General features: G+C 39.9%; 1 protein-coding gene across 12 annotated transcripts in view; it reads left to right on the forward strand.

Moving 5' to 3' along the window:
- Positions 1 to 27,613, forward strand: part of FRMD4B (FERM domain containing 4B) — a 375,185-nt gene that overhangs the window by 276,347 nt on the left and 71,225 nt on the right. For all 12 annotated transcript variants that reach the window (XM_069561668.1, XM_069561673.1, XM_069561676.1 and 9 more), the window contains 2 exons: positions 18,425 to 18,481; positions 19,296 to 19,318. In XM_069561668.1, coding sequence (XP_069417769.1) covers positions 18,425 to 18,481; positions 19,296 to 19,318 — 80 coding nt within the window. The remainder of the gene's footprint in view (positions 1 to 18,424; positions 18,482 to 19,295; positions 19,319 to 27,613) is intronic.

The following is a 27,613-nucleotide window of genomic DNA, read 5'->3' on the forward strand; positions in this document are numbered from 1 at the left end:
CCATTTGGCATGCCGCATGATCAGATTTTAAAGCACAGGAGTTTCAGCATAAGTACTGTAACCTCTGCTGCTTTATTTACTGTAAGGACTTTTTGTAGACATTTAAGAGAATTGCTGTAAAATCAGCTACAGGGGTAGGTTGACAGACTTCTCTCCTCTTCAATTCAGACATTTTTCTTGAAATTTCAAGGAAATAAGTCATCAAGAAATTGATTGGCTTTAAGATGGAGGAGCTTTGCAAGTGTATGCAAAGGGAGTCCAGTTAATCGTAAAACCTCAATTTTAGCTAAGTCTTCCAATATATTCTTCTACCCCTGCCATTCAGTCAAACTCTGAATAAAGTCAAAGTTACCATATGGTCATTCAGTCGCTCAGCCATGTGCGATGCTTTTCTACCCCATGTGCTGCAGCACACCAGGTTTCCCTCTCCTTCACCATCTCCTGAAAGTTTGCTCAAACTCATATCCGTTGAGTCAGTGATACCATCCAACCACCTGTCCTCTGTCGTCCCCTCCTGTCTTCAGTCTCCCAGAATCAGGGTCTTTTCCTGTGAGTCAGCTTTTCTCATCAGGTGGACAAAGTATTGGAACACAGCTTCAGCCATCAGTCCTTCCAATGAATTTTCAAGGTTGATTTCCTTTAGAATGGACTGGTTTGATCTCCTTGCAGTCCAAGGGACTCTCAAGAGTCTTCACCAACATCACAGTTTGAAAGCATCAATTCTTTGGTGCTCAGCCTTCTTTATGGTCCAACTCTCACATCTGTACCATATAAGCAGCAGCGAAGAAGGAGTGGAAGGAAAATTGGAGAAATGAGTCATCCCAAAAGTCAATAATGAGGTCATGAGTAATCAAGCTGTGACTTTTTTGAGCGGGAAATAGTCTCCTGAAACCTAGAACAATATTTGATCATTTATTATTGTTCCAGCTGCCTGTTCATGACAAAGAGACTTTTTAAAAATAATTTTATTTATATTTATTTCTGGCTGCACTGGGTCTTCATTGCTTTGTGCAGGCTTTCTCTAGTTGCACCGAGACGGGGCTGCTCTCTAGTTGCAGTGCGCAGGCTTCTCCTTGAGGTGGCTTCTCTTGTTGCAGATCACCGGCTCTAGGCGTGTGGACTTGAGTAGCTGCAGCACATGGGTGCAGCAGTTGCGGCATGCAGCCTTTGTAGTTGCATCTCGCATGCTTAGTAGTTGTGGTGCATGGGCTTAGTTGGTCGGCAGCATGTGGGATCTTCCTGGACCAGGGATTAAACCCCTGTCCCCTGCATTATCAGGTAGATTCCTATTCACGGTGCCACCAGGGAAGTCCACAAAGAGGCTTTTTAAAAAGTACACATTCATGGTAAGACTTATTAATGTCCCTGTTTACAATGCCTTAAAAGAGAGGAATTCATCTCAGCTCACCTAACAGAATATGAAGCGTATTCCTCTGTAACCAATCCATTACTGTCAGCATCTCATTCATGACTCTTGTCCTGGAATTATTCCATGTAGTTCAACGTCTGTCTGCTAGCCTGGTAGAGTTTGAGCATTTGGAATTTGAGAGTGTTTGCCTATGTGAATGTGTGTATTTTAATCCTCAAGCTCAATTTCAAGGTGCTGAAATTATTTAACGGGTCAGTAACAGAAACTGAATTTTGCAGGATGTAAGTTCTGTCTATAGAGAGGTGAGCACACTTTCTCAAAATAACTAGCCATCAGTATTTACCCAGTGAAATCACTAAGCTAAATAGCAGAGTTGGTTTGAAGACTAGCCAATCCAGGAGGAAGAAAGAAATCGAATGCCTTATTTTAAAGGGCTGTTGGGAGTTTTATAATCAATATTTCACTTTTCCCTCTTTCATGTGGTTTTCCCTCTATGTTTTCCTAACATTTAAATTACGTGTCTTATATCGTGAATATCGAGATCTATGCTGCCTTGTGCGTTTGTCTAAATGAAAGTTTTCGTAATAACAGCTTATAACACATGTCAATTGTAATCCTCAGGACCTGTCACATGTGCTTTGTCACTTGCCTTTACCACCTCTGTGAGGTGCTCAAGAGGAAATTGCTGAGTCCTTGGATGAAAAATCCAAGGCCCACCCAAAGAGGCAAAAGGACATGGTCTTAGAGTATAAGGGAAATGCACTCAGTTGGCACTGCCTGGGGTAAATTTACAAAGAATGAATTATTTATTCATTGATATTTTGCCAGCACAAGTAGGCACTCAAATATTTGTTGACTACATTGAAAAGAGCCACTAAACATCGAGCTGGAAGATTTGTATTTCATAATGGTGCTATTTAACGTGACTTACCTTAAAACATTTAAACTTTTAGTAAATACTTTTTTGGCAAATCATCTCAGAAAGGGGTCAAAAAATAGTATTGTAGCTAAACTGTCACTCAAAAAAAGTCATAAAACTTAAAAATTGCACAATGAATGTTTGGATGACAGAAAGAGGAGGTAGATGGTCCATTCAGCTGAAAATATAGTATCTTAAAATCTAGGAATGGATGAAAAGACTCTGGAAGGTATTTTCTCAATTTATTATAGAAATCAAATTTCTTTGTGTGGTTCCTGCTTTGGAAAATGCTTAAGTTGACAATCCTTGAAGACTCAAATGTTATATTTCAAAAGGAACGTAGCAAAGTAACTTCTAAAAACTAATTTATCCATACCCAGTACTCTTGCCTGGAAAATCCCATGGATGGAGGAGCCTGGTAGGCTGCAGTCCATGCTAAGGGTCGGACGTGACTGAGCGACTTCCCTTTCACGTTTCACTTTCATGCTTTGGAGAAGGAAATGGCAACCCACTCCAGTGTTCTTGCCTGGAGAATCCCAGGGACGGGGGAGCCTGGTGGGCTGCCATCTATGGGGTCGCACAGAGTCAGACATGACTGAAGTGACTTAGCAGATTCTCTCTGTGTCCATCCATTTCCCTGTCCATCTATCATCTATTTTTTTCAACCCATGCTAGAAACAGATGTCATTTGCCTTTTTGCCCTGTTATACATGTTTAAGAGACCTAAGGAGGAGGTTTGCAAAGCTACCTTGAAATTTAATGGGAGACTTTCATTTCATAATTAAAGAACCTTAATATTAATGTTTTACAATATAAATTCATTGGGAAATAAACCAGGCTACCCATTTCAATAAACCTGTTGAATCAGCCATAAATAGTTACAATTTTAAATTTATTAAGAATGCATGAAACATATAAGAGTATGAATTACGTCTCAGCTGGAGTGAAGTCAGTAAATATTTTGTGGATGTTAGACACCAACCAAGAGTGTCTTGTTCACTCCTTGGAGAGACCAAAGTATGGGCTCAATACATGCTATGGCAAAGGTGGGGGGCACTATGGAGGGTTGGTCCCAGCTTGAATCCTGACCACTTGAATCCAGTACCACTGAAAGAGTAGGTGGACTCAAGTAAGTCTACTGTGATCTCCTAATCTTTAGTCCCCTAACCTGTGAACTGAGGTAATATTAATATCTCCTCATAGGGTTGTCCCAAGGACTCAATGAATTAATATATGTCCACCTCTAGGAACAGATCATTAGCACTTACATGTTTCTGATTTTTGTTATTGTTGTTATTGACAATATTCTTCCAAAATTCCCGAGGGGACTTTTATAAGCCGTTACCATTTATAAGAAAGTGTTAGTCATTCAGTCCTGTCCCATTCTGCAATCCCATGGACTGTACCCTCCAGGATCCTCTGTCCGTGGAATTCTCCAGGCAAGAATACTGAAGAACTTGAGCATAAATAACCACAATTATGGCATAAAAGGAGAATGTTGGTGAAAACAATTTAAATGTGGCATACTCTATTGGGAAAAAAATAATAATAAATGGGAGGACCAATCAAATGGAGGCACAGTAATCCTAAAAATAAAAGTATCACTGAATGTTCACTCCTGGAAAAAAGCATCTAGAATATTAGGATAGGATACTAACTTTGGTGGGGCTTATTTATTCAAAAGCTTTATTTTAACATCATGACCATAACTTTCTTTCTCGTGATTAATCCTTTTCTCCCTCTAATCATCCTTGATTATCTTGTAAAGCACCTTGCACTTTTTTTTTGTAAAATATGACTAGTTTTTCTCCAGGACACTCTACTGCTACAAATTCAAATTGTAATCATAAATCGGTGCCAGGGTGCATTTAAGCAATTAGAATGCTGTAATTAACATCTGCTGTGTATGTAATCTAATAATGCATAAAGATAAGTACAGAAGCAGAGAGCTAGGTTCTGAGTGTCTAATGACGGTTATTCATCTGTTCTCCAATTGTCTTCCCTCTTATTTATCAGCTGTGGGTGCCTTGGAACCTCCATGCCTATTAGCAGCAGAACCTGACCTATTTAGGCTCCCCTTTCTTGAATCTCTTAATGATTTGGCTGTAGATCACTACACCTCTCATTTTCAGAGCAGTCTCATGAACACTCACTCTCTTGCTTTGCAACTGTGTTGGTGTGAGTGTTCATTAAAGGGATTCAAATATTGTTGGCTGGAGCCAGTCTCTCTGATGTTTGGCCATGTGACAGTCTCATTCTTCCTGGGTTCAAAAGAAATAAAGCAGAGCCTCCAGATCTCAGAGTAGGAGGGGAAGTAAAAAGAATTAGATGGAAGAAGACTCATAGTTCTGGTGATATTTTTTGCACCATCATCTGGTAGAAACTTGTTATTGAAATGTTTGGTTGTTTTTTCCTAAGTATAGATTAATTCATTTAAAAATATTAATTGAATGTCCACTATGTGCTAGACACCACACAGGTGCTGTGTGTACAGGGGTGACTTGCAACGTTGTAAACCAAGGGTCCCCAACCTCCAGGATCTAACGCCTGATGATCTAAGGTGGAGCTGATGTAATAATAATAGAAATAAAGTACACAATAAATGTAATGTGCTTGAGCCATCCCCAAACCATCTCCTCCAATCTGTGGAAAAATTGTCTTCTGCAAAACGTCCCTGGTGCCAAAAAGGTTGGGGACCACTGACTTAAGTAGATCTCTGCCCATGTGGGGTTTAGACTTTTATGAGATAAATACCATATTTCACAAATTGTATCTAATACACAGTTCCCATTCACACTGTCTTAGTAATTACCTTTTGAGCCAGTTTGTTGTTTTTGTTTTTTCCTTTTCGGGACCAGGATCCATCTAGGATCACACATTGCTTTTAGGTGTCATGACTCTGCTGATGCTGCTGCTAAGTCGCTTCAGTCGTGTCTGACTCTGTGCGACCCCATAGACGGCAGCCCACCAGGCTCCCCGGTCCCTGGGATTCTCCAGGCAAGAACACTGGAGTGGGTTACCATTTCCTTCTCCAATGCATGAAAGTGAAACGTGAAAGTGAAGTTGCTCAGTCGTGTCCGACTCTTCGTGACCCCATGGACGGCAGCCCACCAGGCTCCCCCGTCCCTGGGATTTTCCAGGCAAGAGTACTGGAGTGGGGTGCCATTGCCTTCTCCGGTCATGACTCTATAGTCTACAAAATGGGAATCAGATGTCCAGTCTTTCCTTGGCTTTTCTTACTCTGGTGTTTTTTAAAAGTAAAGGCCTTTTGCCTTGAAGAATGTCTCCCAACTTGTGAAATATGGATTTGTCTAATTCAATGATTCCAGACACACAGCATGTTGGGTATGTCTCCGAATCATCTGAGAGACTGGCGAAACTACAGAGACCCACAGGCTGCCCTGTTTCACCATATCCTGCTTCATGAGTCTGGGCCTCTGTTCTTTATGGCCTTCGTGGTAACTCTACTATACAGGAGAGTTTCAGAGCCATGAGTCTAATATAATTTCTTTGTGGCAAGAATACTACATAAGTGATGTTGTGTCTTTCTCAATGTGTCTCACAAGAGGCTTGCAATGGCAGTCGGCTCTGTTTTTGGTTAAGGTGGTATCTGCCTGGAATTCCCTGGTGGTCCAGTGGTTAGGACTCAGCACTTTCACTGCCATGGCTTGGATTCAATCCCTTCTTGGAGAACTAAGATCCTGCAAGCCTCACGGTGCAGCTAATATCTGCCAGATTTCTCTTCGTCTTTTCTCCTTTGTAAGTACTAACTTGTCTGGAGTCAGCACTTTGAGGCTGTTTGACCATCCTGTTTCCCAACAGTCTTTGACACAGTAATCTTGGCCTCCAGGGGTATTCTTGCCTAAGCCAGTTAGTTCTGTGGTTGTTGTTATTGTTCAGTCCCTTAGACCTGTCTGACTCTTTGTGACCCCATGGACTACAAGCACTCCAGGCTCCCCTGTCCTTCACCATCTCCTGGAGTTTGCGCAAATTCATGCTGATTGAGTCGGTGATGCTAAGTATCTCATTCTCTGCCACCATCTTCTCCTTTTGCCTTCAATCTTTCCTAGCATCAGTGTCTTTTCCAATGAGTCAGCTCTTCACATTAGGTGACTACAGTATTAGAGCTTCAGGAACAGTCCCTCCAATAAATATTTAGGGTTAATTTCCTTTAGGATTGACTGGTTTGATCTCCTTGTAGTCCAGGGGTACTACTAACCAGAGTACTCAAGAGTACTCTGGTTAGTAGTATGATATACATTGTAAATGGTGATTTACTATTTCTATCACCTTCAATATTTATTAACGGTCATCTGTAAATAATAATTTTCCTGTCTTCTCCTCTCTACCTTTTAGAATATTTTTAAGTATCAGCATCAACTTAGGGACTTTTTTCCCCCCCTCAGTGTACTTTAATTTCCTCTCTCATTCATTTTGATCCTCTAACTGTTCCCACTGCCATAGCCTTGGAATCAGCCCTTTTGCTTCCAGTGGAGAATGATATCTAGAAACCAGGGTCTCGTTGGAACTTCATTCCAAGAACAAAAATATGTGTCACCTGTCCACCAAAAACTAACATGCATTTCACAAACCCTACCTGGGCTCCACCGTGGAAAAAGATGGTCTGATTCACTTATTCTCATTTCCATATCCTTTTTTCTCATTTCCATATCCATATATTCAGTTCTGTTATCCTCCTACAACCCAACACTAATTCACATTCTCATACTTTTTTCTCTTGGCCCCTATCTTCATTGTGATCTAGTTTCTGAGAAGCAGCCCATCCAGATACTTTGGTCCTACTGCTTGTGTCTTTGAAACTGTGATACACACCCATGAGACACCTGCACTTGGTTGTTCTCATGGTTCAGATAGCTGGAAATCAAGGCAAATCAACTGTAGAGTGAATCAGGACACATCCTTCCTTTTTTGAAAAAGAAAGATAAAAATGCTCCCTCTCATCACTTTTTTGGTCACTTCTCTTCTAGTTGATATTCTACAAATATTCTGAGTACTTGCTGTCTGCCAGGCATTGTTCTAGGTCCTGGAGATATAGCTAGGGCCAGAATAGATAAAAACCCATGCCCTAGGATCTTAACCTATTACATAGAGGTGATGGTGGATATGGAGAAAGACAATAAAGAAGATGACTAAGGTTATATTGCATTCGAAGGTGGCAACGCGGTCACCACACATAGTAGCACAGGTTACTCAATTCCCGACTCTACCCAAAGGAGACCTTGGATCTGAGCAACTCAGGATCAAACTGACATTAAGTAAAATGGAAAAATGGGAAAGACTGAGGGAACATTGGTAGTTCTGTTTTTTTCCTTCTCTTTATATTTAAGTGTACACATAGGAAAGTGTATGTAATATAAGGGTACAGTTCAATGAACTTGCACAAATGGAACACATACATGTGACTAGCATCACTGTTGAGGAAACACACATCACCAATACGTGAGAAGTGTCTCACATGTTGTTCCAGTCATTAATTTCCCCGACTACTAAGACTTATATTAGCATTTATTAGTTTGGGCTGATTTTGTATTTTATAACACTGAAGTCCTACAGTTTATACTTTTTTAACATATAGCTTATGTTTATGAGATTCATTCATGTTGCTGTGTGTAGTTGCAGCCAGTTGATTCACTTCCGCCCTGAATGGCAGATCAGAGTATGAATATACCACAGTTTATTGGCTTCCCTGGTGGCTCAGCTGGTAAAGAATCTGCCTGCAGTGCGGGAGACCTGGGTTCAATCCCCGGGTTGGGAAGATCCCTTGGAGAAGGGAATGGCTACCTACTCCAGTATTCTGGCCTGGAGAATTCCATGGACTGTATATCCATGGGGTTGCAAAGAGTTGGGCACTACTGAGTGACTTTCATTTTCACATTTACATAAATGGGCTTTTGGGTAGCTTGCAGTATTTGGTTATCACAAGTAGAACTGCCGTAATGATCCTAGCACCTGCTCTTTAGAGGACATATGTAAGCATATTTGTTATGTGCGTACCTAGGAGTAGAATTGCTGTACCATAGTGCGTGTGTGTAGTATGCTTTAGTCGACCTTACCAAAAAGTTAGTCCAGAACTAACTTAAGTTGGTCCACTGGCAACGTTTGGAAGGAGTGCTATTTTGATGTGTTAAGTAAAATGTCTTCTTTAGTACAGTGCCATCAGTTATACCACCATCCACTGCAAAGAACTGAACCAAAATATTATTTACAAACAATTTCACTATGTGTCTAGGAAATAAAAATAAATTAGCCAAAGTGTATTAGCATTATTGGCTTTGGTGAAGAAATTAAATATAAGTTAAATAGACTAAAAATAATAATAATAATAATCCTACATAAGGATAACCAGATTAGTAGAATGAAAAACAAAAGTGGCCCATTTATATAGAAAAATGTAAAAGACATTATTAATCCTGACACAGGATGTAGGTGATCTTCATGTTATATCATAAAGGTTTATGATCACTTTAGAGCAGTTTCAATAGAGATGTGTTATAGTTCCAAAGAGGAAGACAAATTACTCTATCTTTTTAAAAACTTGATGAGATTATTTAAAAATTTTTTTAAAAAATATAAGTGGAAAAGAATGTCAAAGATTATTATGGAAAGTTAAAGCCTTTCTCAGATACTGAGACATGTATAAAGGAAGAGTGATTAAATGTTATGGAACTACATGAAAATTGAGCAGTGTCCCAGACCAAAGTAGAGAGCCGTAGATATAATGATATATAAGGATGTAAAAAGCAATGTGGTAAACATCAGTGCAGAGAGAGTAACACTAAGAGTCTTGAGTGGCTACTCTTCATGATAAATGCTTTATATTTAGCTCCAAACAACTCAGTACTTCAGTATTATTACTCCCCATTTTTCGGGGAGGAACTGAGGAGTTTCAGAAAAAAATTACATACTCAAGGACCCATAGATTCTTCCAGTGTGGGAGGCCCAAGTCCAGTCTGACTTCACAGGAGAAGGAGAGAACGCCAGAGGGGAACAGCTTGAAGGACACAATTTCTGCTCCATACACCAGACACAGCATTAATATTGGTAGCTCAGGTTATAAAAATAAATTCTCAAATAGGTAAGTGAAAAAAAGGGTCATTTCACAGATAGGCAGTAGTAAATAATAGGCAATTGCAAGGGAAATGCTGAAGTTGGTTAGGAATCAAAAATTTACAAGCTGAAACAATTTTGCAGTATTATTTTGCACCTTTCTAATTAACAAAATCGGTTTTTTAATTTGATATGGTTTATAAAATATATATACATTTCCCTAAGGTGAAAAAATTAGTAAGCATGTTTGATATCTTGATCCAGGTGATGGTTATGTGAGTATATACACACATCAAAATTCATCAAGCTACACAGAGTTGTGCATTTTACCATATATACTTCAATAAAAAGGGGAAAAAATACTCTAAAATGTGTTAAGTGATGAAATAAGAATTATTTGTGAGAAAACAAAGGTGGAAATAATTAGATGCTGCCAAGTTAAGGTTAGTGTAAAACATTCAACATGGTGAGTATAAAGCATTTAGCTACAAATTTGAAATACACTTTCCCTCAAGAGCCAACACTCAAGAGTGTTACAATCACTTACATAATGCACAATGGTCATTAAGGTTAAAAACAAAGCAGCAGCTGAAAAGAACATAGTTATCACTGATCCTAAGAATCAGAAACTGCTCTCGTGGGTTCTCATAAAGGGATATTATATGGTGTAATGAACCATGTCCTGAACAACACACCTAAAGTTATTAAAATAATGAGTTTCTGAGGCATATTTCTTATTTCGTTTCTCATCATAAGCCAGAAGAGTGGTGCTGGAACACAGTTTAAAAAGGAAAAAGAGTTTTACCTGGGGAAATCCTTCTGGTTCTGGTTTGTAGGTTTCTGATGATTCTAGCTTAATCTAGGAATAAACTTAGTGAATCTAGAGCAATGGTTCTCAATTCGTGTTCCCAAAGGAACCCTTTGGCAACTCTGGAGACATTTTTGGTTGTCACAACTTGGGGAGGCTGCTACTGGAATCTAGTGAGTAGAGGCTGGGAACGATGCTTAATACTTTACAATGTACAGGACAGGCCACCTACCCCCATGAAGAAATTATCTAACTCAAAATGTTAGTTGTACTGAGGTCAGTCTGAAAGAATGAATGGAAGCAATATTCACTGAGACCATCCTCTGTGGACACTGCCTCTCAAAACTAGCTTGGATGAAAAAGGAGAAAATACTGGTTTATTTACACATGGGGAAGAGGGAGTGCAAGTGAGGTATTTATGGCCTGGCCCTTTAGGGGCATGATAACTCCTAGAAAATAGGAAATTTTATTTCCTATCACCATTCACCAGGAAAGTATGTTTTTATGGCCTAGTGAGAACTGTCTTGTTAGATGGTAAGTAGGTATTAAGTGTTTATTTGGACCCTTCCCTGCCTGATTGTATACAAAAGTAGTCAGCCAATTGCTCCGGTTTCTCTGGCCTGGCAGAATCCTCCCTCCATGTAGACATGCCCACAGAAGGTATTAGAGAGGCTCCCAGGATCCTCTAGTACCAACTCATTCATTTGTATCCTTATCCCACTAGTTAATCTCACTGTTTGCAGGCTTACTAGTAAACCAAGGTGAGAGCATGTAGGTAGCAAACAAGGTATCATTCTTTACAGTTTTTGAACTTTAACCGGACTTTTGAAGTCTGGCCCAGCCAGCAGTGGATACAGTCAATACCAACATTAAGACACTCCTTTCTGTCCATCTACGGTCACTGATTGTCTCTGGTCCACATCTTCCCATTGTCATTCATCATCAGAGAGATCCCTTAGTTCCAATTTGGAAAACCCCTAGGGAAAAGTCTTTGAACCATCCTCCATCTCTTGCCCACAGAAGGATGATTGTATTTCCATTAGATCCAGTGAGGAAGGAAGCAAGCAGTCTCCAAAAGAATGAGATGGTCTGAAAGTGGGGGCAGGGGGAAGTCGGGGTATAAGGGAGAGGAAGTCAAAACAAATAGATATCCAACACTCCAGAAAAATACATCCATTTTTTAACAAGCTTTTTATTTTGAAATAATTTCAAACTTACAAAAGAGTTGCACAAATAGCACAAGAAATGCCAGTATGTTTGCCAAGCCAAATTCACCAACTGTTGACATTTTCCACATTTGTACTGTTTCTCTCTCTCCCCCGACACACCTCCAAATGTATTGCATTTGTTTTCCTGAATCATTTGCGAGTAAGTTACACTATTTACCCCTAAATATTTCACGGTGTATCTCTTGGGATCAAGAACATCTCCCATAGAACTGTATGACAGTGATCACATTCAAAACACTTAACCATGAACCTATATGTTGCCTAACATACAGTTCAGTTTTATATCAGTAGTACCTTTATAACAGCTTTCCCTCTTGATCCAGAGGGATCAAGCATTTGATGTAATACACAGCATTTAGGTGTTAGAACTCTTTAACCTTCTTTGCTTGCAAATAGTTCATCAGCCTTTCTTTGGCATTCATCACACTGACATTTTCGAAGAGTATGGGCCAGGTGTTTGTCTCAGGGTTCCTCATAATTAGATCTAGTGATGTATTTTTGGCAGGAATACCACCCAGCAGTGTGCTGGAGTCAGTCAGTACCAGCTATGAGAGCCAATTCTCACATAACTTCCCAACACTATGTTCTGTAATACCATAATGACAGCTTGAAATCCACTATGGTGGGAATGTTTACATGTTGATTTCATGGAAATCAACAAATTCTACAAATCAGTTCTTGTACCCCCTTCCCCATGTCTGGTTGTGAAACATTTACATGTACTAGCACAGCACTGCATATAGATGAAGTTACATCCTTTTCAGGGCTTTCCTGGTGGCTCAGGTGGTAAAGAATCTGCCTGCAGTGCAGAATACCTGGGTTCTATCCCAGGGTCCGAAAGATCCCCTGGAGAAGGAAATGGCTACCCTCTGTAGTATTCTTGCCTGGAGAATTCCTTGGACAGAGGAGCCTGGTGGGCTACAGTCCATGCGATACAACTGAGCGACTAACACACACACACACACACACACACACACACACTCTCTTCTCAGTACATACCATCAGAAGGCACGTGATGCTGGTTTTCCTAATTACTGGTGATATCTCATCCCTTGGGTAGGATAGTACTTGTCAGGTTTCACCATTGAAGAATTACTGTTTTCCCCTTTGTAATTAATTTTCCCCTGTGGAGTAATCTTTTGTGATTATGTAAATATTCTGACCTGTTTCTCTTCTAATTTTCACCCAATTTTTTTTTTTTTAGATTTTCTTATAAAATTAGTTTTACTTGGTTTTCTTAGCATTTGAATATATACCAAATGAATAGCTTTTGAATATATATCGATATATAGATATATGTTTAAAATAATTGTTATTTTTATTTATTGAAGTGTATTGCCTGTATCAATACTGCATCAATCAGTACATCAGTACTATAATTGTTGCAAACAGTAATTTTTTTATCTCTTTCATTTCTTCTACATTTATTTGTTGATGTTCTACAAGTTAAATTTTTTTTTTTTTGTAGATTTAACCCTAAACTAATAGACTTAGAAACAAACTGGGATTTCTCAACATTTTATCAAGTAGTTCTCAATCTTAATGTCTGTGACCAGATTATTAATGGTCACTGCTATAGTTCAGAATAAGTTTACATGGAAGACTTTATCAATACAGAAAATGCAGAATGGGTCTTCAGAAATAGCTTTCCCATTCTACTGTCAATACGTGTGTTTGATGACGATATGCTGTCCTACCAACAGGGTAAGTGGCATTGGAGTCATTTCTCTGGCCTCATCTGATTGCATTTTTACCATGCTTTTAGAAGATTCCTGGTGAGATTTGCACTGGAGTCTCAGCTAATTCAGTTAACTAATGCATGGTAGAGCAGAAAGAGTGCAGAGTCAACATCTGCTGGGAGAGTGAGTAGTGTACTTCTCGCTCCTGTTCCTCAGTGCCATCACTGAGGATGTAAAATCACAGGAGTCGTGTTTTCACTAAGTTCCTTTGCAAGTTCTAAAACGTTTATTCTGTTCACCTGCTTGGGAATCGAAACCTAGAGTTCACCTCATTAGCTTGATGTTTTGGTCAACTGGGCTAACAAGCCAAGGACAAGGATAGGATGTCCAAAGTGGAGCCTGAACCCAGTGCCCTAGTGATGGGATCCACAATCCAGTTAAATTAGCAGTGGGAGGGTAGCCCCAGCACTTGGTACTATTTCATGTTACCTCTGTGCATTCAGCTACATAATTTGACTCACGCCTCCACTTCTCTTTGTTTATCCTTGACAGTCATGGAAAGCCACTGAAGGATCCCATTACCCCTGTCTTTGAGGTGATCCCTTTCTCAAGTGTTAGCTTGCCCAGTACCTATAAGGTTACCTCTGTTGCCATGGTTGTAAGTAAAAGAAATGTACTATCCAAGAGCAGACTGCAGTTTCTGAAGAACTTTTACCCTTCAGGCATGAAATTCTAGAGTTCTGTATAAGTCTTAATTAAGTTTCACCATATGAAAGCACTGAGAACCAGGCAAAATCGTATTATTCTTGGTTCATCCATTGTTTGGGGTGAACTCAACACACAGGTCAGATAACCTTGACAATCAGTACTGGAACTTAAAATAATGTTGCCTTGGGTTTCCAGGACAGTGGTTAACTAAAAGGTGAGGTAGGGGCTAAGATGTTTAAAAGAATGTGGGGCTTTGCCAAACCAGGCATTGTCCTCTCCTCCTGGAATGAGACTTTTCAAGGACCCTACCTCTGCATCCCCCTGGTGCCTTCCTCCACCACAGTTGTGTTGGGGCCACTGTGTAGGTGGCTGGAGCGGCCAAACAGACTTAATTTGAAGGAAGTAGGGAAAACCACTAGACCATTCAGATAATGACCTAAATAAAATCCCTTACGATTCTACAGTGGAAGTGGGAAATAGATTCAAGGGACTAGACCTGATAGACAGAGTGCCTGATGAACTATGGACAGAGGTTTGTGGCATTGTACAGGAGACAGGGATCAAGACCATCCCCAAGAAAAAGAAATGCAAAAAAGCAAAATGACTCTCTGAGGAGGCCTTACAAATAGCTGTGAAAAGAAGAGAAGCTGAAGGCAAAGGAGAAAAGGAAAGATATACCCATTTGAATGCAGAGCTCCAAAGAATAGCAAGGAAAGATAAGAAAGCCTTCCTCAATGATCAGTGCAAAGAAATGGAGGAAAACAATAGAATGGGAAAGACTAGAGATCTCTTCAAGAAAATTAGAGATACCAAGGGAACATTTCATGCAAAGATGGGCTCAAAATGGTATGGACCTAACAGAAGCAGAAGATATTAAGAAGAGGTGGCAAGAATACACAGAAGAACTATACAAAAAAGATCTTCACGACCCAGATGATCATGATGGTGTGATCACTCACCTAGAGCCAGACATCCTGGAATGTGAGGTCAAGTGGGCCTTAGGAAGCATGACTACGAACAAAGCTAGTGGAGGTGATAGAATTCCAGTTGAGCTATTTCAAGTCCTAAAAGATGATGCTGTAAAAGTGCTGCACTCAATATGTCAGCAAATTTGGAAACCTCAGCAGTAGCCACAGGACTAGAAAAGATCAGTTTTCATTCCAATCCCAAAGAAAGGCAATGCCAAAGAATGCTTGGACTACTGCACAATTGCACTCATCTCACACTCTACTAAAGTAATGCTCAAAATTCTCCAAGCCAGGCTTCAACAATACGTGAACCATGAATTTCCAGATCTTCAAGCTGGTTTTAGCAAAGGCAGAGGAACCAGAGATAATATCCAGTGGATCATCAAAAAGGCAAGAGAGTTCCAGAAAAACATCTATTTCTGCTTTCTTGACTATGCCAAAGCCTTTGACTATGTGGATCACAATAAACTGTGGAAAATTCTGAAAGAGATGGGAATACCAGACCACCTGACCTGCCTCTTGAGAAATCTGTATGCAGGTCAGGAAGCAACAGTTAGAACTGGGCATGGAACAACAGACTGGTTCCAAATAGGAAAAGGAGTATGTCAAGGCTGTATATTGTCACCTGCATATTTAACTTATATGCAGAGTACATCATGAGAAATGCTGGGTTGGCTGAAGCATAAGCTGAAATCAAGATTGCCAGGAGAAATATCAGTAACCTCTGATATGCAGGTGACATCACCCTATGGCAGAAAGTGAAGAACTAAAGAGCCTCTTGATGAAAGTGAAAGAGGAGAGTGAAAGAGTTGGCTTAAAACTCAACATTCAGAAACTAAGATCATGACATCTGGTCCCATCACTTCATGGCAATTAGATGGGGAAACAGTGAAATCAGTGTCAGACTTTATTTTTTGGGTCTCCAAAATCACTGCAGATGGTGATTGCAGCCATGAAATTAAAAGACGTTTACTCCTTGGAAGGAAAGTTATGACCAACCTAGACAGCATATTAAAAAGACAGCATATTAAAAAGACAGCATATTAAAAAGCATATTACTTTGCCAACAAAGCTCCATCTTGTCAAGGCTGTGGTTTTTCCAGTAGTCATGTATGGATGTGAGAGTTGAACTATAAAGAAAGCTGAGTGCCAAAGAATTGATGCTGTTGAACTGTAGTTGAAAAAGACTCTTGAGAGTCCCTTGGACTGCAAGGAGATCCAACCAGTCCATCCTAAAGGAGATCAGTCCTGAGTGTTCATTGGAAGGACTGATGTTGAAGCTGAACCTCCAATACTTTGGCCACCTCATGCGAAGAGCTGACTCATTGGAAAAGACCCTGATCCTGGGAAAGATTGAACGTGGGAGGAGAAGGGGACGACAGGATAAGATGGTTGGATGGCATCACCGACTCAATGGACATGAGTTTGGGTAAACTCTGGGAGTTGGTGATGGATAGGGAGGCCTGGTGTGCTGCGGTCCATGCGGTCACAAAGAGTCGGACACGACTGAGCAACTGAACTGAACTGAACTGTGTAGGTGAAAAAACCTACAGGTGAGATTCCTATTTGCCTCCCTACTCCTCTAGAGCTGTCCCAGCTTGGTACTTTTCATACCTCAGCTCCTCATTTCAGCATTTTTAATATTTAATGACTCTTCTAAGTTAGAGAAATATTTGGCAGCTTACTTAAAAGTATCTGAGGTCTTTTTATCTGCTGGACTTCCATTTACTAAATTGAAAAGGTGGTGTGTAAAATAGTGTTCAAATGACTCATCTAAGATTCTGATGAAGCAAAGGGGTCACAGGGTAGCAGAGGAGTTGGCAATAATTTTCAATATATTTTATTCATCTTTAGTTGTTTTTTTTCTTGAATATTTGAACTAACACACTTGATCTCCTCTCCAATTTTAAGACAAATTTGACTTAACGAGGTCAGGTCTAATTTCAAACTCAAAGATGTTTTACAGCGGGCCCCCCCTGCCCCCGCGGCTGGAAGCTCCCCTCCCTCTGCATGAGGTTCTTTTTCTTTGAAGAGAAGGGATTCAGCCTTTCTAAAATTTAAATCTTGATCAGCGCCTTCCTCACCTGTTAGATTAACTGCTTCATCATCTTTCACCAGATTAGAAAACCGTTGTCTCTTGCCTGAAAGACAGAGGCCAATTGATTTCTGCAATCAACCTGTTTCTTTGATTTTATAATCTGTTTCTAGAGATTATAGGCGAGCTTTGAATTCCAAGGCTCTGGGCCTGTCAGCTTTTGAAGCAACAAACTTTGAAGCAGATCCTCTGCCTCAGGTTTCAGAAGGAATACTTAGATGTTGGAAAATGAAGTTAATTTGTTTTCATTCTGTAATAGAAGGGAAACACAGATAATTATCACTGTTGACATTGTAACATCCCTGATTTGGGGGTTGTATATTTTTATTTTATGAGTTCTAAGAGAATTATTACTAGTTTTTGTTTTTGGGTTGTTTTTTTTTTTCTCGTTTTTTTGAGAAGCCCAGTCAAGTCATTTGGAAACCTTCCAGAAATTCTCACTGAGCTAACTGCTTCTATAAACCTACCTAATGTGCATTTACTTTAAAACTACTAAATTACTTACCACTGATACACTCGGTGTAATTACAAAACTCTTCAGCCCAGATTCAACAGGTAGAAAGGAGAAAGAAAACGTGCAGGGCAGTTTGCAGACCTGTGTTCTTAAACAGTATGCAGCCTGAGTACTAATTATACAGGATTTACATCAGGAGAGGGTTATATGAAATTGTTTTAGCCTGTGGTAATGCTTATAAGCTAGCATCTTACCACAAAAAAAATTGTTTTTTAAATAATGACCCTAGTCTACTACTCAGTGTTGAATTTATCATACAGTGCAATAATGGTATTTACTTATGTCATCACATTTAACAAAATAAATGAAGGTATATGTGAGTATTATTGATAGAGGCAACCCCCACTCCCCACCCGCCCCCACACACTTGTGCATCCCTTCCTGAGTAAGTATTCCTGTTAATTACAGCCTCAAACTCCTATTCTGCTTTGGGATCTTAAAAAATAAAATACTGGGAAAGGGATAAATTAGGATTCATCAAACTTCAGTATAAAGCAACAGAATTTTAATCTTTTAAGCGTTTGCTGTAACTGGTTCTTAAGGCTTTACGTTTTCTCTATAAAACTATAAATATTAATTCAAGAGTCTCATTGACACAGAAGTGGAACTTACATTTTTTATAATGTCTGCATTGTGTATGTATACCAAAATAATTGCTATGATGCAGGAAAACTAAGAAAATCAGAGCGTAAAAATGAACTTAGATAAAAATTACTCATTCATTTAGAGTCTGTCTGAATTTTCAGTCATGTGTGTTCCTTCCATAATACTGCTCTCAAAACACAATTTCCCACAGCTAATTAAAGCGCGCACTCTCTCTCTCACACACACACACACACACACACACACACACACACGTGCGCGCGCGCACACACACACACACTGTGGCTTCCCCTTAACCCTGGAAGCGTCTCTCCATGTCCCCCTCCCTTTCCTCTGGAATGGTATGATCTGCATTTGATCGTAAACTGGAGGTGCCAAGCTGTGACAGCTTCCCGAACTCCACAGCCGTTTGCTACGACCTAGGGAAGCCTGTGTTCAGTGATGCTTTCCTTTTCCTCTGACAGGGGCAAATCGAAGTAGACAGCGAAACTATCTTCAGGTTAGCGGCACTCATTTTACAGGTAAGAACTGACAAACCGCTTTTTACCCGCTCTTTTTGTGTATTGGGTTTTGTGAACTGCCTGAAATTCTGAAAGTTTTGCATGGGCCAGCAGCTGATGTTCTAAAGTCGCCTGGTTGTTTGCCAGAATAAGATGTGAGCCACCGTTTTCTGTTTTAGTGTGGTTTGCATGATGAGGGAGAATGTGGCATTGTGTGTCTCAGAAGAAAATGAAATTTAGACTTCACTGAGGAAGGAGCGTTGTTAAGACCATATTCCTGGCAAAGAGCTCTGGGTGACTTGAATTTGGGAGGCGGCAGTTGTCACAACAGCTGTAATTTGCATTTAAATTTAGTAACTTTTGTATACTTTTTCTTGGGGTTGAGTTAAAGAGCCCTTTAATTCTTAAAGGCATGCATAGTAGAAAAACAATGGGTTCTATGCTGGTTTAAAAAAAGAAAGTAAATGGCATGTGTTGGTTTTTCTGTGTAATGATTTAAAAGGTCTGCATCCAGACTAGAAAGGGTGCTGCTCTGGTAGACAAGCATTTATCACGTGATCTTTGAAACTTAAAAGGAGAAATAATCATCTATGCGTTTTCAGATAGATTTGTCTTGTCTGATAAAAACAAGAAAAATTAATGAGTAATACCAATGTCTTAAATGCCACATTTTTCTCCAGTGTGGTAAATAGGGAAGATGTCTCTTGTGGGGGAAAAAAAATTCGAAACAAAACTCGGGCATTTTAAGAGTAGAGAATGATCAAGAGTAAAAATTCTTTTAGCTTGATTAACATCAGTACAAACTGATCATCTGTCTTTTTTTTTTTTTTTTCAGGAAGCCAAAGGGGATTACACCAGGTATGATTCCTTTTCTGATATAACTATGCAGAATAACTCACTGAATCTTTTAATGCTATTTTAAATAACAATGGATGCAAAATCAAAAGAAAGTAGATCCCTAGGCGAGAGACGGAGGTCTCTTTCCTCTTCAAATAGAACCCTATTCTTTTTGTGAATGAATCCAGGCAATGAAGCTTTCCAAGCCAGAATGACAGAACTTGTTCTCAGAAATGCTCCAAAGTTCTATCTTCTGTCATCTGTTAGCAAATGAAAAAAATCTATAAAAAGCTTGGGTAACCCGTGCTGATTTTTTAAACTTATACTAATCCTGTATTTGAAGCGATATACTATAAGCACAAAAAGATTAAATCCATCAGCTGCTTAGTTAAGGGATTAATAGGGGCTTTCTTTTTGCAGCTGCCCTGAAGGGGCCTCACCCTTCATACATTTGACCTAACAGTTGTATTGTTGCCACCGAGACACTTACTGGTCCTAACTGCCTAACTGGCCAGATCATCAGAGAGTGTTTACATTTGAATTCACCCTCCTCTGTCCTCTCCATTCTGTTCTTTTCATGCAATAGTTGCCGTTGGAGTAGTAGAAAGGGTTAAAGGTGGAGGCCAGGCCTCCAATTCGAAACAGGGCACAGGCTGATGACCGGCTGAAAGCCTCGCCTGTACCATGTTAATGTTCTACTTCGGGTAAACTTTACCAGTAGATTATTTACAGATCAACTAGTATTCATTCCCCGCCAAGTCTTTGACTAGTGTGCTCCTTAACAGACTGATAACCAGATCATGCCTTCCAGGCTTGAAAACTTGCAGTCACAGAGTCATGCTTCACTTCAGAAACTCGGTACACTTTCCACATCTGCCCATTTAATTTGGTAGAATGATTGAGGCTTCCACTTAACATGACACGATCCACTCACTGCATTGTCCTTTTAGCTCTGTTTTGTGATTAAAAAAATTTTTTTAGGTTAGTAAATAAGCTTTGAAGGAATCATAAAAATTACTGAAAGTGCAAGTCACTCCGTCATGTCTGACTCTGTATAGTGCATGGGGTTCTCCAGGCCAGAATACTGGAGTGGGTAGCTTTCCCTTCTCCAGGGGATCTTCCCAACCCAGGGATTGAACCAAGTTCTCCTGCATTGCAAGTGAATTCTTTACCAGCTGGGCCACAAGGGAAGGCCAAGAATACTGCAGTGGGTAGCCTATTCCTTCTCCAGCAAATCTTCCCTGATAGCTTCCTTGATAATTCTTTCTAATTAAAAGAAAATGTCAAGGCATAAAAAGAAGATAAATTAGTCTCTAGGTCGTTAACATCAAGAGAGGCTGTGTTCTCCACTCTTGTCTTCCCTGGAGGAGCCATATTTCCTAGGAAGATCAGATATGCAAGGAATTCCTTCGCTAGCGGCTGAGTCTGAAGTTGATTTATAAATGAGGGCTTTCAGAGCCAACAACTCAGACTCCACTGTCTGTGGACTGCTAACCCTTCCTCCCCCACTTTCTCCCGGTCAAGCATGTGATGGACACCCTCTGAGCCTCATTTCCCATCAAGATAATGGCACCTCCTTCACAGGTCTGTTGTGAGGTTAACTGTATGGAAACATTGCCCAGGGCGGTATCTGGGGTGCAGCAAGCTCTGTATACACTTTGGCTGTTATTATTAACTATTAAAGTATCATTATTTCCCTCTTCATTATCATCATCCTGTCCCATCTCTTGGCAACCTTTGAAGAGGTTTTTGGGACCTACATGGGTATAAAGAATGAAAGAGAAAAAGGTTGATTCCACAAACCTCCTTTAGGGAAAATGGCTTGCCTGAGGCAGAAGAAGTCTTTAAAAGAACTGTACTTGGGTAGCCCAGACCTTTTAGCCCTAAGATGTCAAGTTTGGAGAGTTAGTCTGGCCAAACCCAAGTCAATCGTTTTCCTTTATTTGAGTGTGTTCCTGGTGCTTTCCTGAGTGATTACTAAAGAAATGGTGGACAGTGTTTTGAAATTGTCTAAACCATGCTGAGTAGTAGAAGGAGCTTGGGACGGGGAATCATGAAACCAGCACCATGAAATTGAATGAGCCCTGTGCTCATTCTCAGCCTCAATTTCCTCATCTGTAAATTGGGAGTAAGGAAAATGAGACTTGGCCGGGTAGTTTTGGCGCTATGAATGGGTTCAAGGACTTTGTAGATTATAATTTGTTGTCCGAGCATTAGTTATTGCTGATGAGATTGAAAGAATAGGAAATACGATCTTTTGTCATTGGGTATATAAAGAAGCAGAATTTTTGCTCATTGTCACCACTCCTTCCCTATTTGATCTCCTCCTCTCCTGAATGGAGAGGGTATATTTTTCCTCCAAAGTTTTGTTATAAAACTAATTTAGGAAAATCAGGCAAAAATAAAAAGTAGCATTTGTGGCAATGTTACATACTGTTTAGAGCGAAGACATTAGAACCAGATAGCCTCACTGAAGTCCCACGTCTGCCCGTTATTACCTGTGCAGTCTTGAGCAAGTTATTTAAATTTACCAAGCCTCAGTTTCCTCATCTGTAAAATAGGGCTTTTATTAGTATATACCCCATAGAATTGCTGTGATGACTGATTGAATTAATATATATAAAGTGCTTAGAATGGTTCCTCCAGTCACCACTTTCATATTCCATCAAGTTGATGGACATAATCTACCACTCCCATGTTGTCTTAAATATGTATTGCTTCCCATTTTTTGCTGATATAAATAATACTTTGATGAACATCTTTGTGTAATTGGGATTGGAGTTATCTGTGACTATTTTTCTAAGTGATGTTTCTCCAGTGGGAACAAGCAAAGGCAAATTCCTCAAAGGAGGTAAAGTATGAAGTGCTGAAAGGGGACTTATACATTCCTGATACTTCCTTGCTTCCTTCCAGAGAATCTGTTTTTCTGTCCAGAGCTCCCTCAGTGACAATTCCACATCTCTCTTGGGTTACATGCCATGGCTTTTAACTGAGTTTGCTCACTGAGGTTTAATTATGGATCAATAGAGATCCTCAAATACTACCCTCGTGGAGTAAAGCCATGTAGCATTTTCAATTAAAACACTGATTGAACACCTAATTCTTGAGGCTGCTCTGGGCCATTCAATCCTTGTAAATATCTCATTCTTTCTCATATTTAGCATTTCTAAAGCTGAACCCGCCAGCATCCCAACCCCCAGACCAACTCCCCCGCTGCCTCCCCTTGTATAAGCTCCTTTCTCTCTTGAATCATCTCTCAGGATTTTCCCTTTTCCCTCCCACCTATCTCCTCTACCTCAGACAGCTCCCTTCTTTCCTTCTATCAGAACGCCAGTCAGCCTGACTGTAAAAGTATGCATGTGTGTGTTGATTGTTTGACTGCTTTCTATAACATTATTTTAATAGTCCATGCCTGATTTCATTCAGTTCCTACCACAGTTTCATCATCACCATTTAACAAATTAATGGATGGAAATTTTAGGCCAAACTCACATAGTCAGTGAGTTCCTGGATCTGTTCCGATTCCATTGTGTACTACATAATACCCACACATAACCCCCTGTTATCTTCCTAAGACATAAATATGATCATTGTTGTTGACTTCCACACATCTCTTTATCTCCCATTACATAGACATCTACCTTCCAAAACCCTAACCTGGCATTCAAGGCCCCATATAATCTGCATTAATATATTTTAACTGCCCACGATCTACCATTCATGCTGTTTAATATTTGTTCCTGACTCTCTTTTCTTTACATACCCTATACTGTTTTGCCATCATGGTTATGTTCAAATTTTTCTTCCTAGAATGCCTTTTAAAACAATAATCCTCCTTATTTTGTTTCTGCCCTCTTTCCTTCAGAGTATTTTAAGTTAACACTATCATAACCAAGTAGAAAACTTTGCTCTCTGGAAAGTTAATTAAAATAGTGGCGTGAGGACTTCCATTTTCTTTAAATAGTTGACAGCCTGAATTTCCAAGTCAGCCCTTAAGCTGCAAAGATAACAAGCTACTTGGGTAACACAACACAGACAAACACAGGATTCCTGAAAGCTGACACGGCGAGGTTTTATCACTCAGCCAGCAGCAAATGACTTTGTAAAAGCAAGGTGTTTCTTTTCTTTTCTTTTTTTAAGATCCTGAAAGGTGGAAATTACCAAGAAACTATGTGACTAGGGCACTTTTGCTTATAAGAAAAAGTGACTACAGTTTCATTTCAGTGCTGGGTCAGAATGATAGCATATTGTCACTTAGCTTCAAATGAGTAGGAATAATGCACAATTTACAGCTGTGCTACAAAAATAGCAGCTGTTTCCCATGGGAAAGGAACTTCTCTGGATGCCTTGAGAGGAGTTAATGAAGGGAGAGAAAAAAAAATCAAAGACTTTTAAAGAACTTGTCCTTCTACTTGTTACACCTCTAGAGCACTTAAAGCTCTAAAATATTCCGTTTCTGGGACCTTTAAAATCAGTGACCATGTTTTTCTTTTCTTTAAAAAAAAAAGCGGCTCCCATGGGCTAGGTGCTATGCTGAGTATGTCCCTACATCAATGGGAGGCAGATGTGAAGAGGACCTTTGGAATTTAATTGCTTGGGTTCAAATCCAGGCCCAGGTACCTGCTATAATACTGTGGGTAACTAACTTCTCTGGAATCTGGAACTCAGTTGCTTTGTCTCTGTTGTTTGGCTTTACTATTGCTATTAGTGTTAATCCACTGAACCTTCCCACCAGTCCCGTGATGACAGGCACTAGTGGTATCCCCATTTTACAGACAGGGAAACTGAGGTGTGGAGAGAGTAAGTAGTGGACTGTCTAGGTCACATGACTTCAAGAGTGGCCCAGTTAGGACTCTGCCTGATGCTCTTGACCTTTGTCAGGAGTCTCCTTTTAGTATTCTAACACAAACTTAAACTTGTAAGAATCATTACCTTCCATGCTGACAGAATAAAGAAGGCTGACATGACAAAAATTTAATGTTTCTGTCTGATTTCAAGCCAGAACTTTAATGAATCAGCAAAGAGCTTTTGTGAAAAACCTAGTAAGAAATGACTTTTCTTTCTCTTGGTGTTATGGCTATTTTAAGGCTTGATTTTAAACATATAGTTCTTTTATCAATCAGTTCAGCACATTTATATTTTATTTATATTTAGTAATTGGTAAATACTTCTATGTGTCAGGCTGTTTTACATGTTTTACAAACAGTAACTCATTAATCGTCATCTCTGCTCATGAGGTTGGTGGAATATTATTCCCACGTTACAACTGAGATTAAGAAACTGTGTGTGGGTAACATTATATTACTCATATTATGGTTTAACATTTCCCCATGACTTCTCCAGATGTTGAGTTGTTACATTGAATAAACACACCAGATAACAACAAGTAGGGAGCTACAGACAAATAAGCATGGGAACTATATTGTTAAAAGCAGAAACCAAGAGATACTATAAAGCAATTATGCTTCAATTAAAAATAGATAAATTAAAAAGAAACTCAACAGAGTTTAAGTTCTTTTTGATCAGTTTCAAATCCACTCATGTGCATGGCAGATCTCCCAGAAGAAAACACACAGTGTTTCCCACACTTTCTTGTCCCTGATGTTCAAGCCTCTTCCCAGACCAGTGTTTTGTGTGCTTCACCTTGTGAAGTGGAGGCTTATTTATTTGGTGAAAGCTCAGTATTAAAATGCTTTTAAAAGATAAGCAGTTCCTTTTCTTTGTACTGCCTGTCAGATTCTTACATCTCTCAATTTTAATTCCAATAGCTCTTAGGGTAAACATTCATCAAATTCTGAACTTGCTTTTTCTGAAGAGCCCTGAATTTGGAAAGAATCATCCATCCCATACAGTGGGTGCTTTTTCATCTGCTCTGCACATAAGAGTATTAACGTTGCCCCCATATTATGCATTGGAACGCTCATTTCACGCATGATGAACTAAGTGACATACCCATGACAATTCAGCTTGACAGGACCAGACCTACAGTCCCCAGACCTCCCCTACCATCTCAGAGTACCATTCTGACTTACACGTGTATCAGGAGCCCTCCACAGATCCTTGCTGTCCGTGATGGAAGGCAGTAGGGGCAGCAGGCAGTGGACTCTCTGGTAAGCGGTGTTATCAGTGGCGCGGCCCCAAGTCTAATATTAGTCACTTGAGGAGATAGCTTAAGAGTGAGAAGGCAGGAAATGAGCACTCCATCAGCAGTGACCTTGGAATGCTTGGTCTTTTTCTCATTGCTGGACCCTATTCACCCTTGTATTCAATAGATTAAACACTGAATGCCTACAGTGTACAAGGCTCTGGACCACTAAGGGCTGTGGTGGAGGCAGACTAAATTTCCGGTCTTGTACTACTTAGCCACAGTCATTTTACATCCTTTATAAGAGACACTGGAAAGTTCTGGGCCCTGGATTCAGACACGCAGGCATGAGTTGAGTGAGACAAGCCTTCCTCATCTACTAGTGACATGACCTTGAGCCAGTTCAAGCCATTGAGCCTAAGGTCCCTTTTAAAAAATTTATTTGTGTTTAACTGAAGGATGATTGTTTTACAATATTGTGTTGGTTTCTGCCATATATCAGCATGAACCAGCCATAGGTATACGTATGTCCTCCCACCCCCAAACCTCCCTCCCACCTCCCACCCCATCCCTCCCGTCTGGGTTGTCACCGAGCCCCTGGTGTGAGTTCCCTGAGTCATATAGCAAATTCCTCCTGGCCATCTATTTTATTTATGATAGTGTTTCCATGCTACTCTCTCCACTTGTCCACCCTCTCCTTCCCGGACCCCCAACACCTGTATCCACAAGTCTTTTCTCTACATCTGCACTCCATTGCTGCCCTGCAAATAAGTACATCAGCACCATTTTCTAGATTCCATATATACACGTTAATGTACGATATTTGTGTTTTCTCTCTGACTGACTTTGTATAATAGGTTCTAGGTTCATCCACCTCCCTAAGGTCCCTTTTCTTTAAGGGATTTGTTGTGAGAATTGAATGAGATCACACACCTTGCAGGATGCCTAGTACAGAATGAAGACTTAGTGCTTGGGACTTTGCTTCCACTAAGTCTGTTGAGTATACTGAGATGCATGGTTGTTGTTTTACCATCTTAATTTTTTTTGTTTTTAAATTTATTTATTTTTGGCTGTGCTGGGTCTTTGTTGTTATGCTAGGGCTTTCTCTAGTTGTGGCAAACCATGGCTACTCCTTGTTGCAGTGTGCCAGCTTGTCATTGTGGTGGCTTCTCTTGTTGTGGAGCACGGACTGTAACTTGTAGACTTTGGTAGTTGTGACGCACGGGCTTAGTTGCTCCGAGACATGTGAGATCGTCCCAGAAAAGGGATCAAGTGTATGTCCTGTGCATTGGTAGGCATACTGCTCACCACCAGCCTCCCAGGGAAGTCCCCCATCTGAACCATTTTAAGTTGCTGGGCAACCATCACCACATCCATCTCCAAGATCTTCCATCTTGAAAAATGGAAACTCTGTACCCATTAAATAATAACCCTTCTCTCCTTCCCCGTGAGCCTCTAACTGTCACCATTCTACTTTCCATCTCTACAAATTCGCCTATTCTGGATGCCTTATACAAGTGAACTCATACAGTATTTGTCTTCCTGTGACTGGCTTCTTTCACTCAGCGTAATGTCCTCATGTTTCATCCATATTGTACCATGTGTTAGAATTTCCTGTACTTTAGGACTAATGTTCCACTATTATATATTTACCACTTTTGCTTATCCATTCATCTGTGAGTGAATACTTGGGTTACACCACCTTTTGGCTCTTATGAATAATACTGATACGAACACAAATATCTTTTTGAGTCCTGAATTTCAATTCTTTTGAGAAGGGAGATGTATTTTTAAAGAGAGTCCCTGGCTTCCAGACACTCCACCGTTCATTGGAGTAGGGGTGGGATGAACGCATTGGAATGTAGGATGGATATCAGATCCTTGCTCTAAATCATGAGATCTTATCAAAAGTAACACTTAAGAAGCTCAGTAACTTATATTAGAATACTTTTGTAGGTGAATATTTATTGACATGGAAAAATGATTACAATATAGAAAATAGAAAAAAAATATGTATTATCCTTTTTTATTAAAAAAGTATGCCAATATATTCAAATATATGATACATGTATAAAAACTAGTCTGTAAGTTATAGCACAGTGCAGTAACCTCTAAATTGTTTTGTTCATACAGCCCCATTCATTTGTATACTTTTAATTATTTATTTCATTATACAGTTGTAGATTTGATGGTGAAAGTCACTCAGTTGTGTCCAGTTCTTTGCAACCCCA

This window comes from Ovis canadensis, chromosome 19 (assembly GCF_042477335.2).
Source record: "Ovis canadensis isolate MfBH-ARS-UI-01 breed Bighorn chromosome 19, ARS-UI_OviCan_v2, whole genome shotgun sequence".
Taxonomy (NCBI): domain Eukaryota; kingdom Metazoa; phylum Chordata; class Mammalia; order Artiodactyla; family Bovidae; genus Ovis; species Ovis canadensis.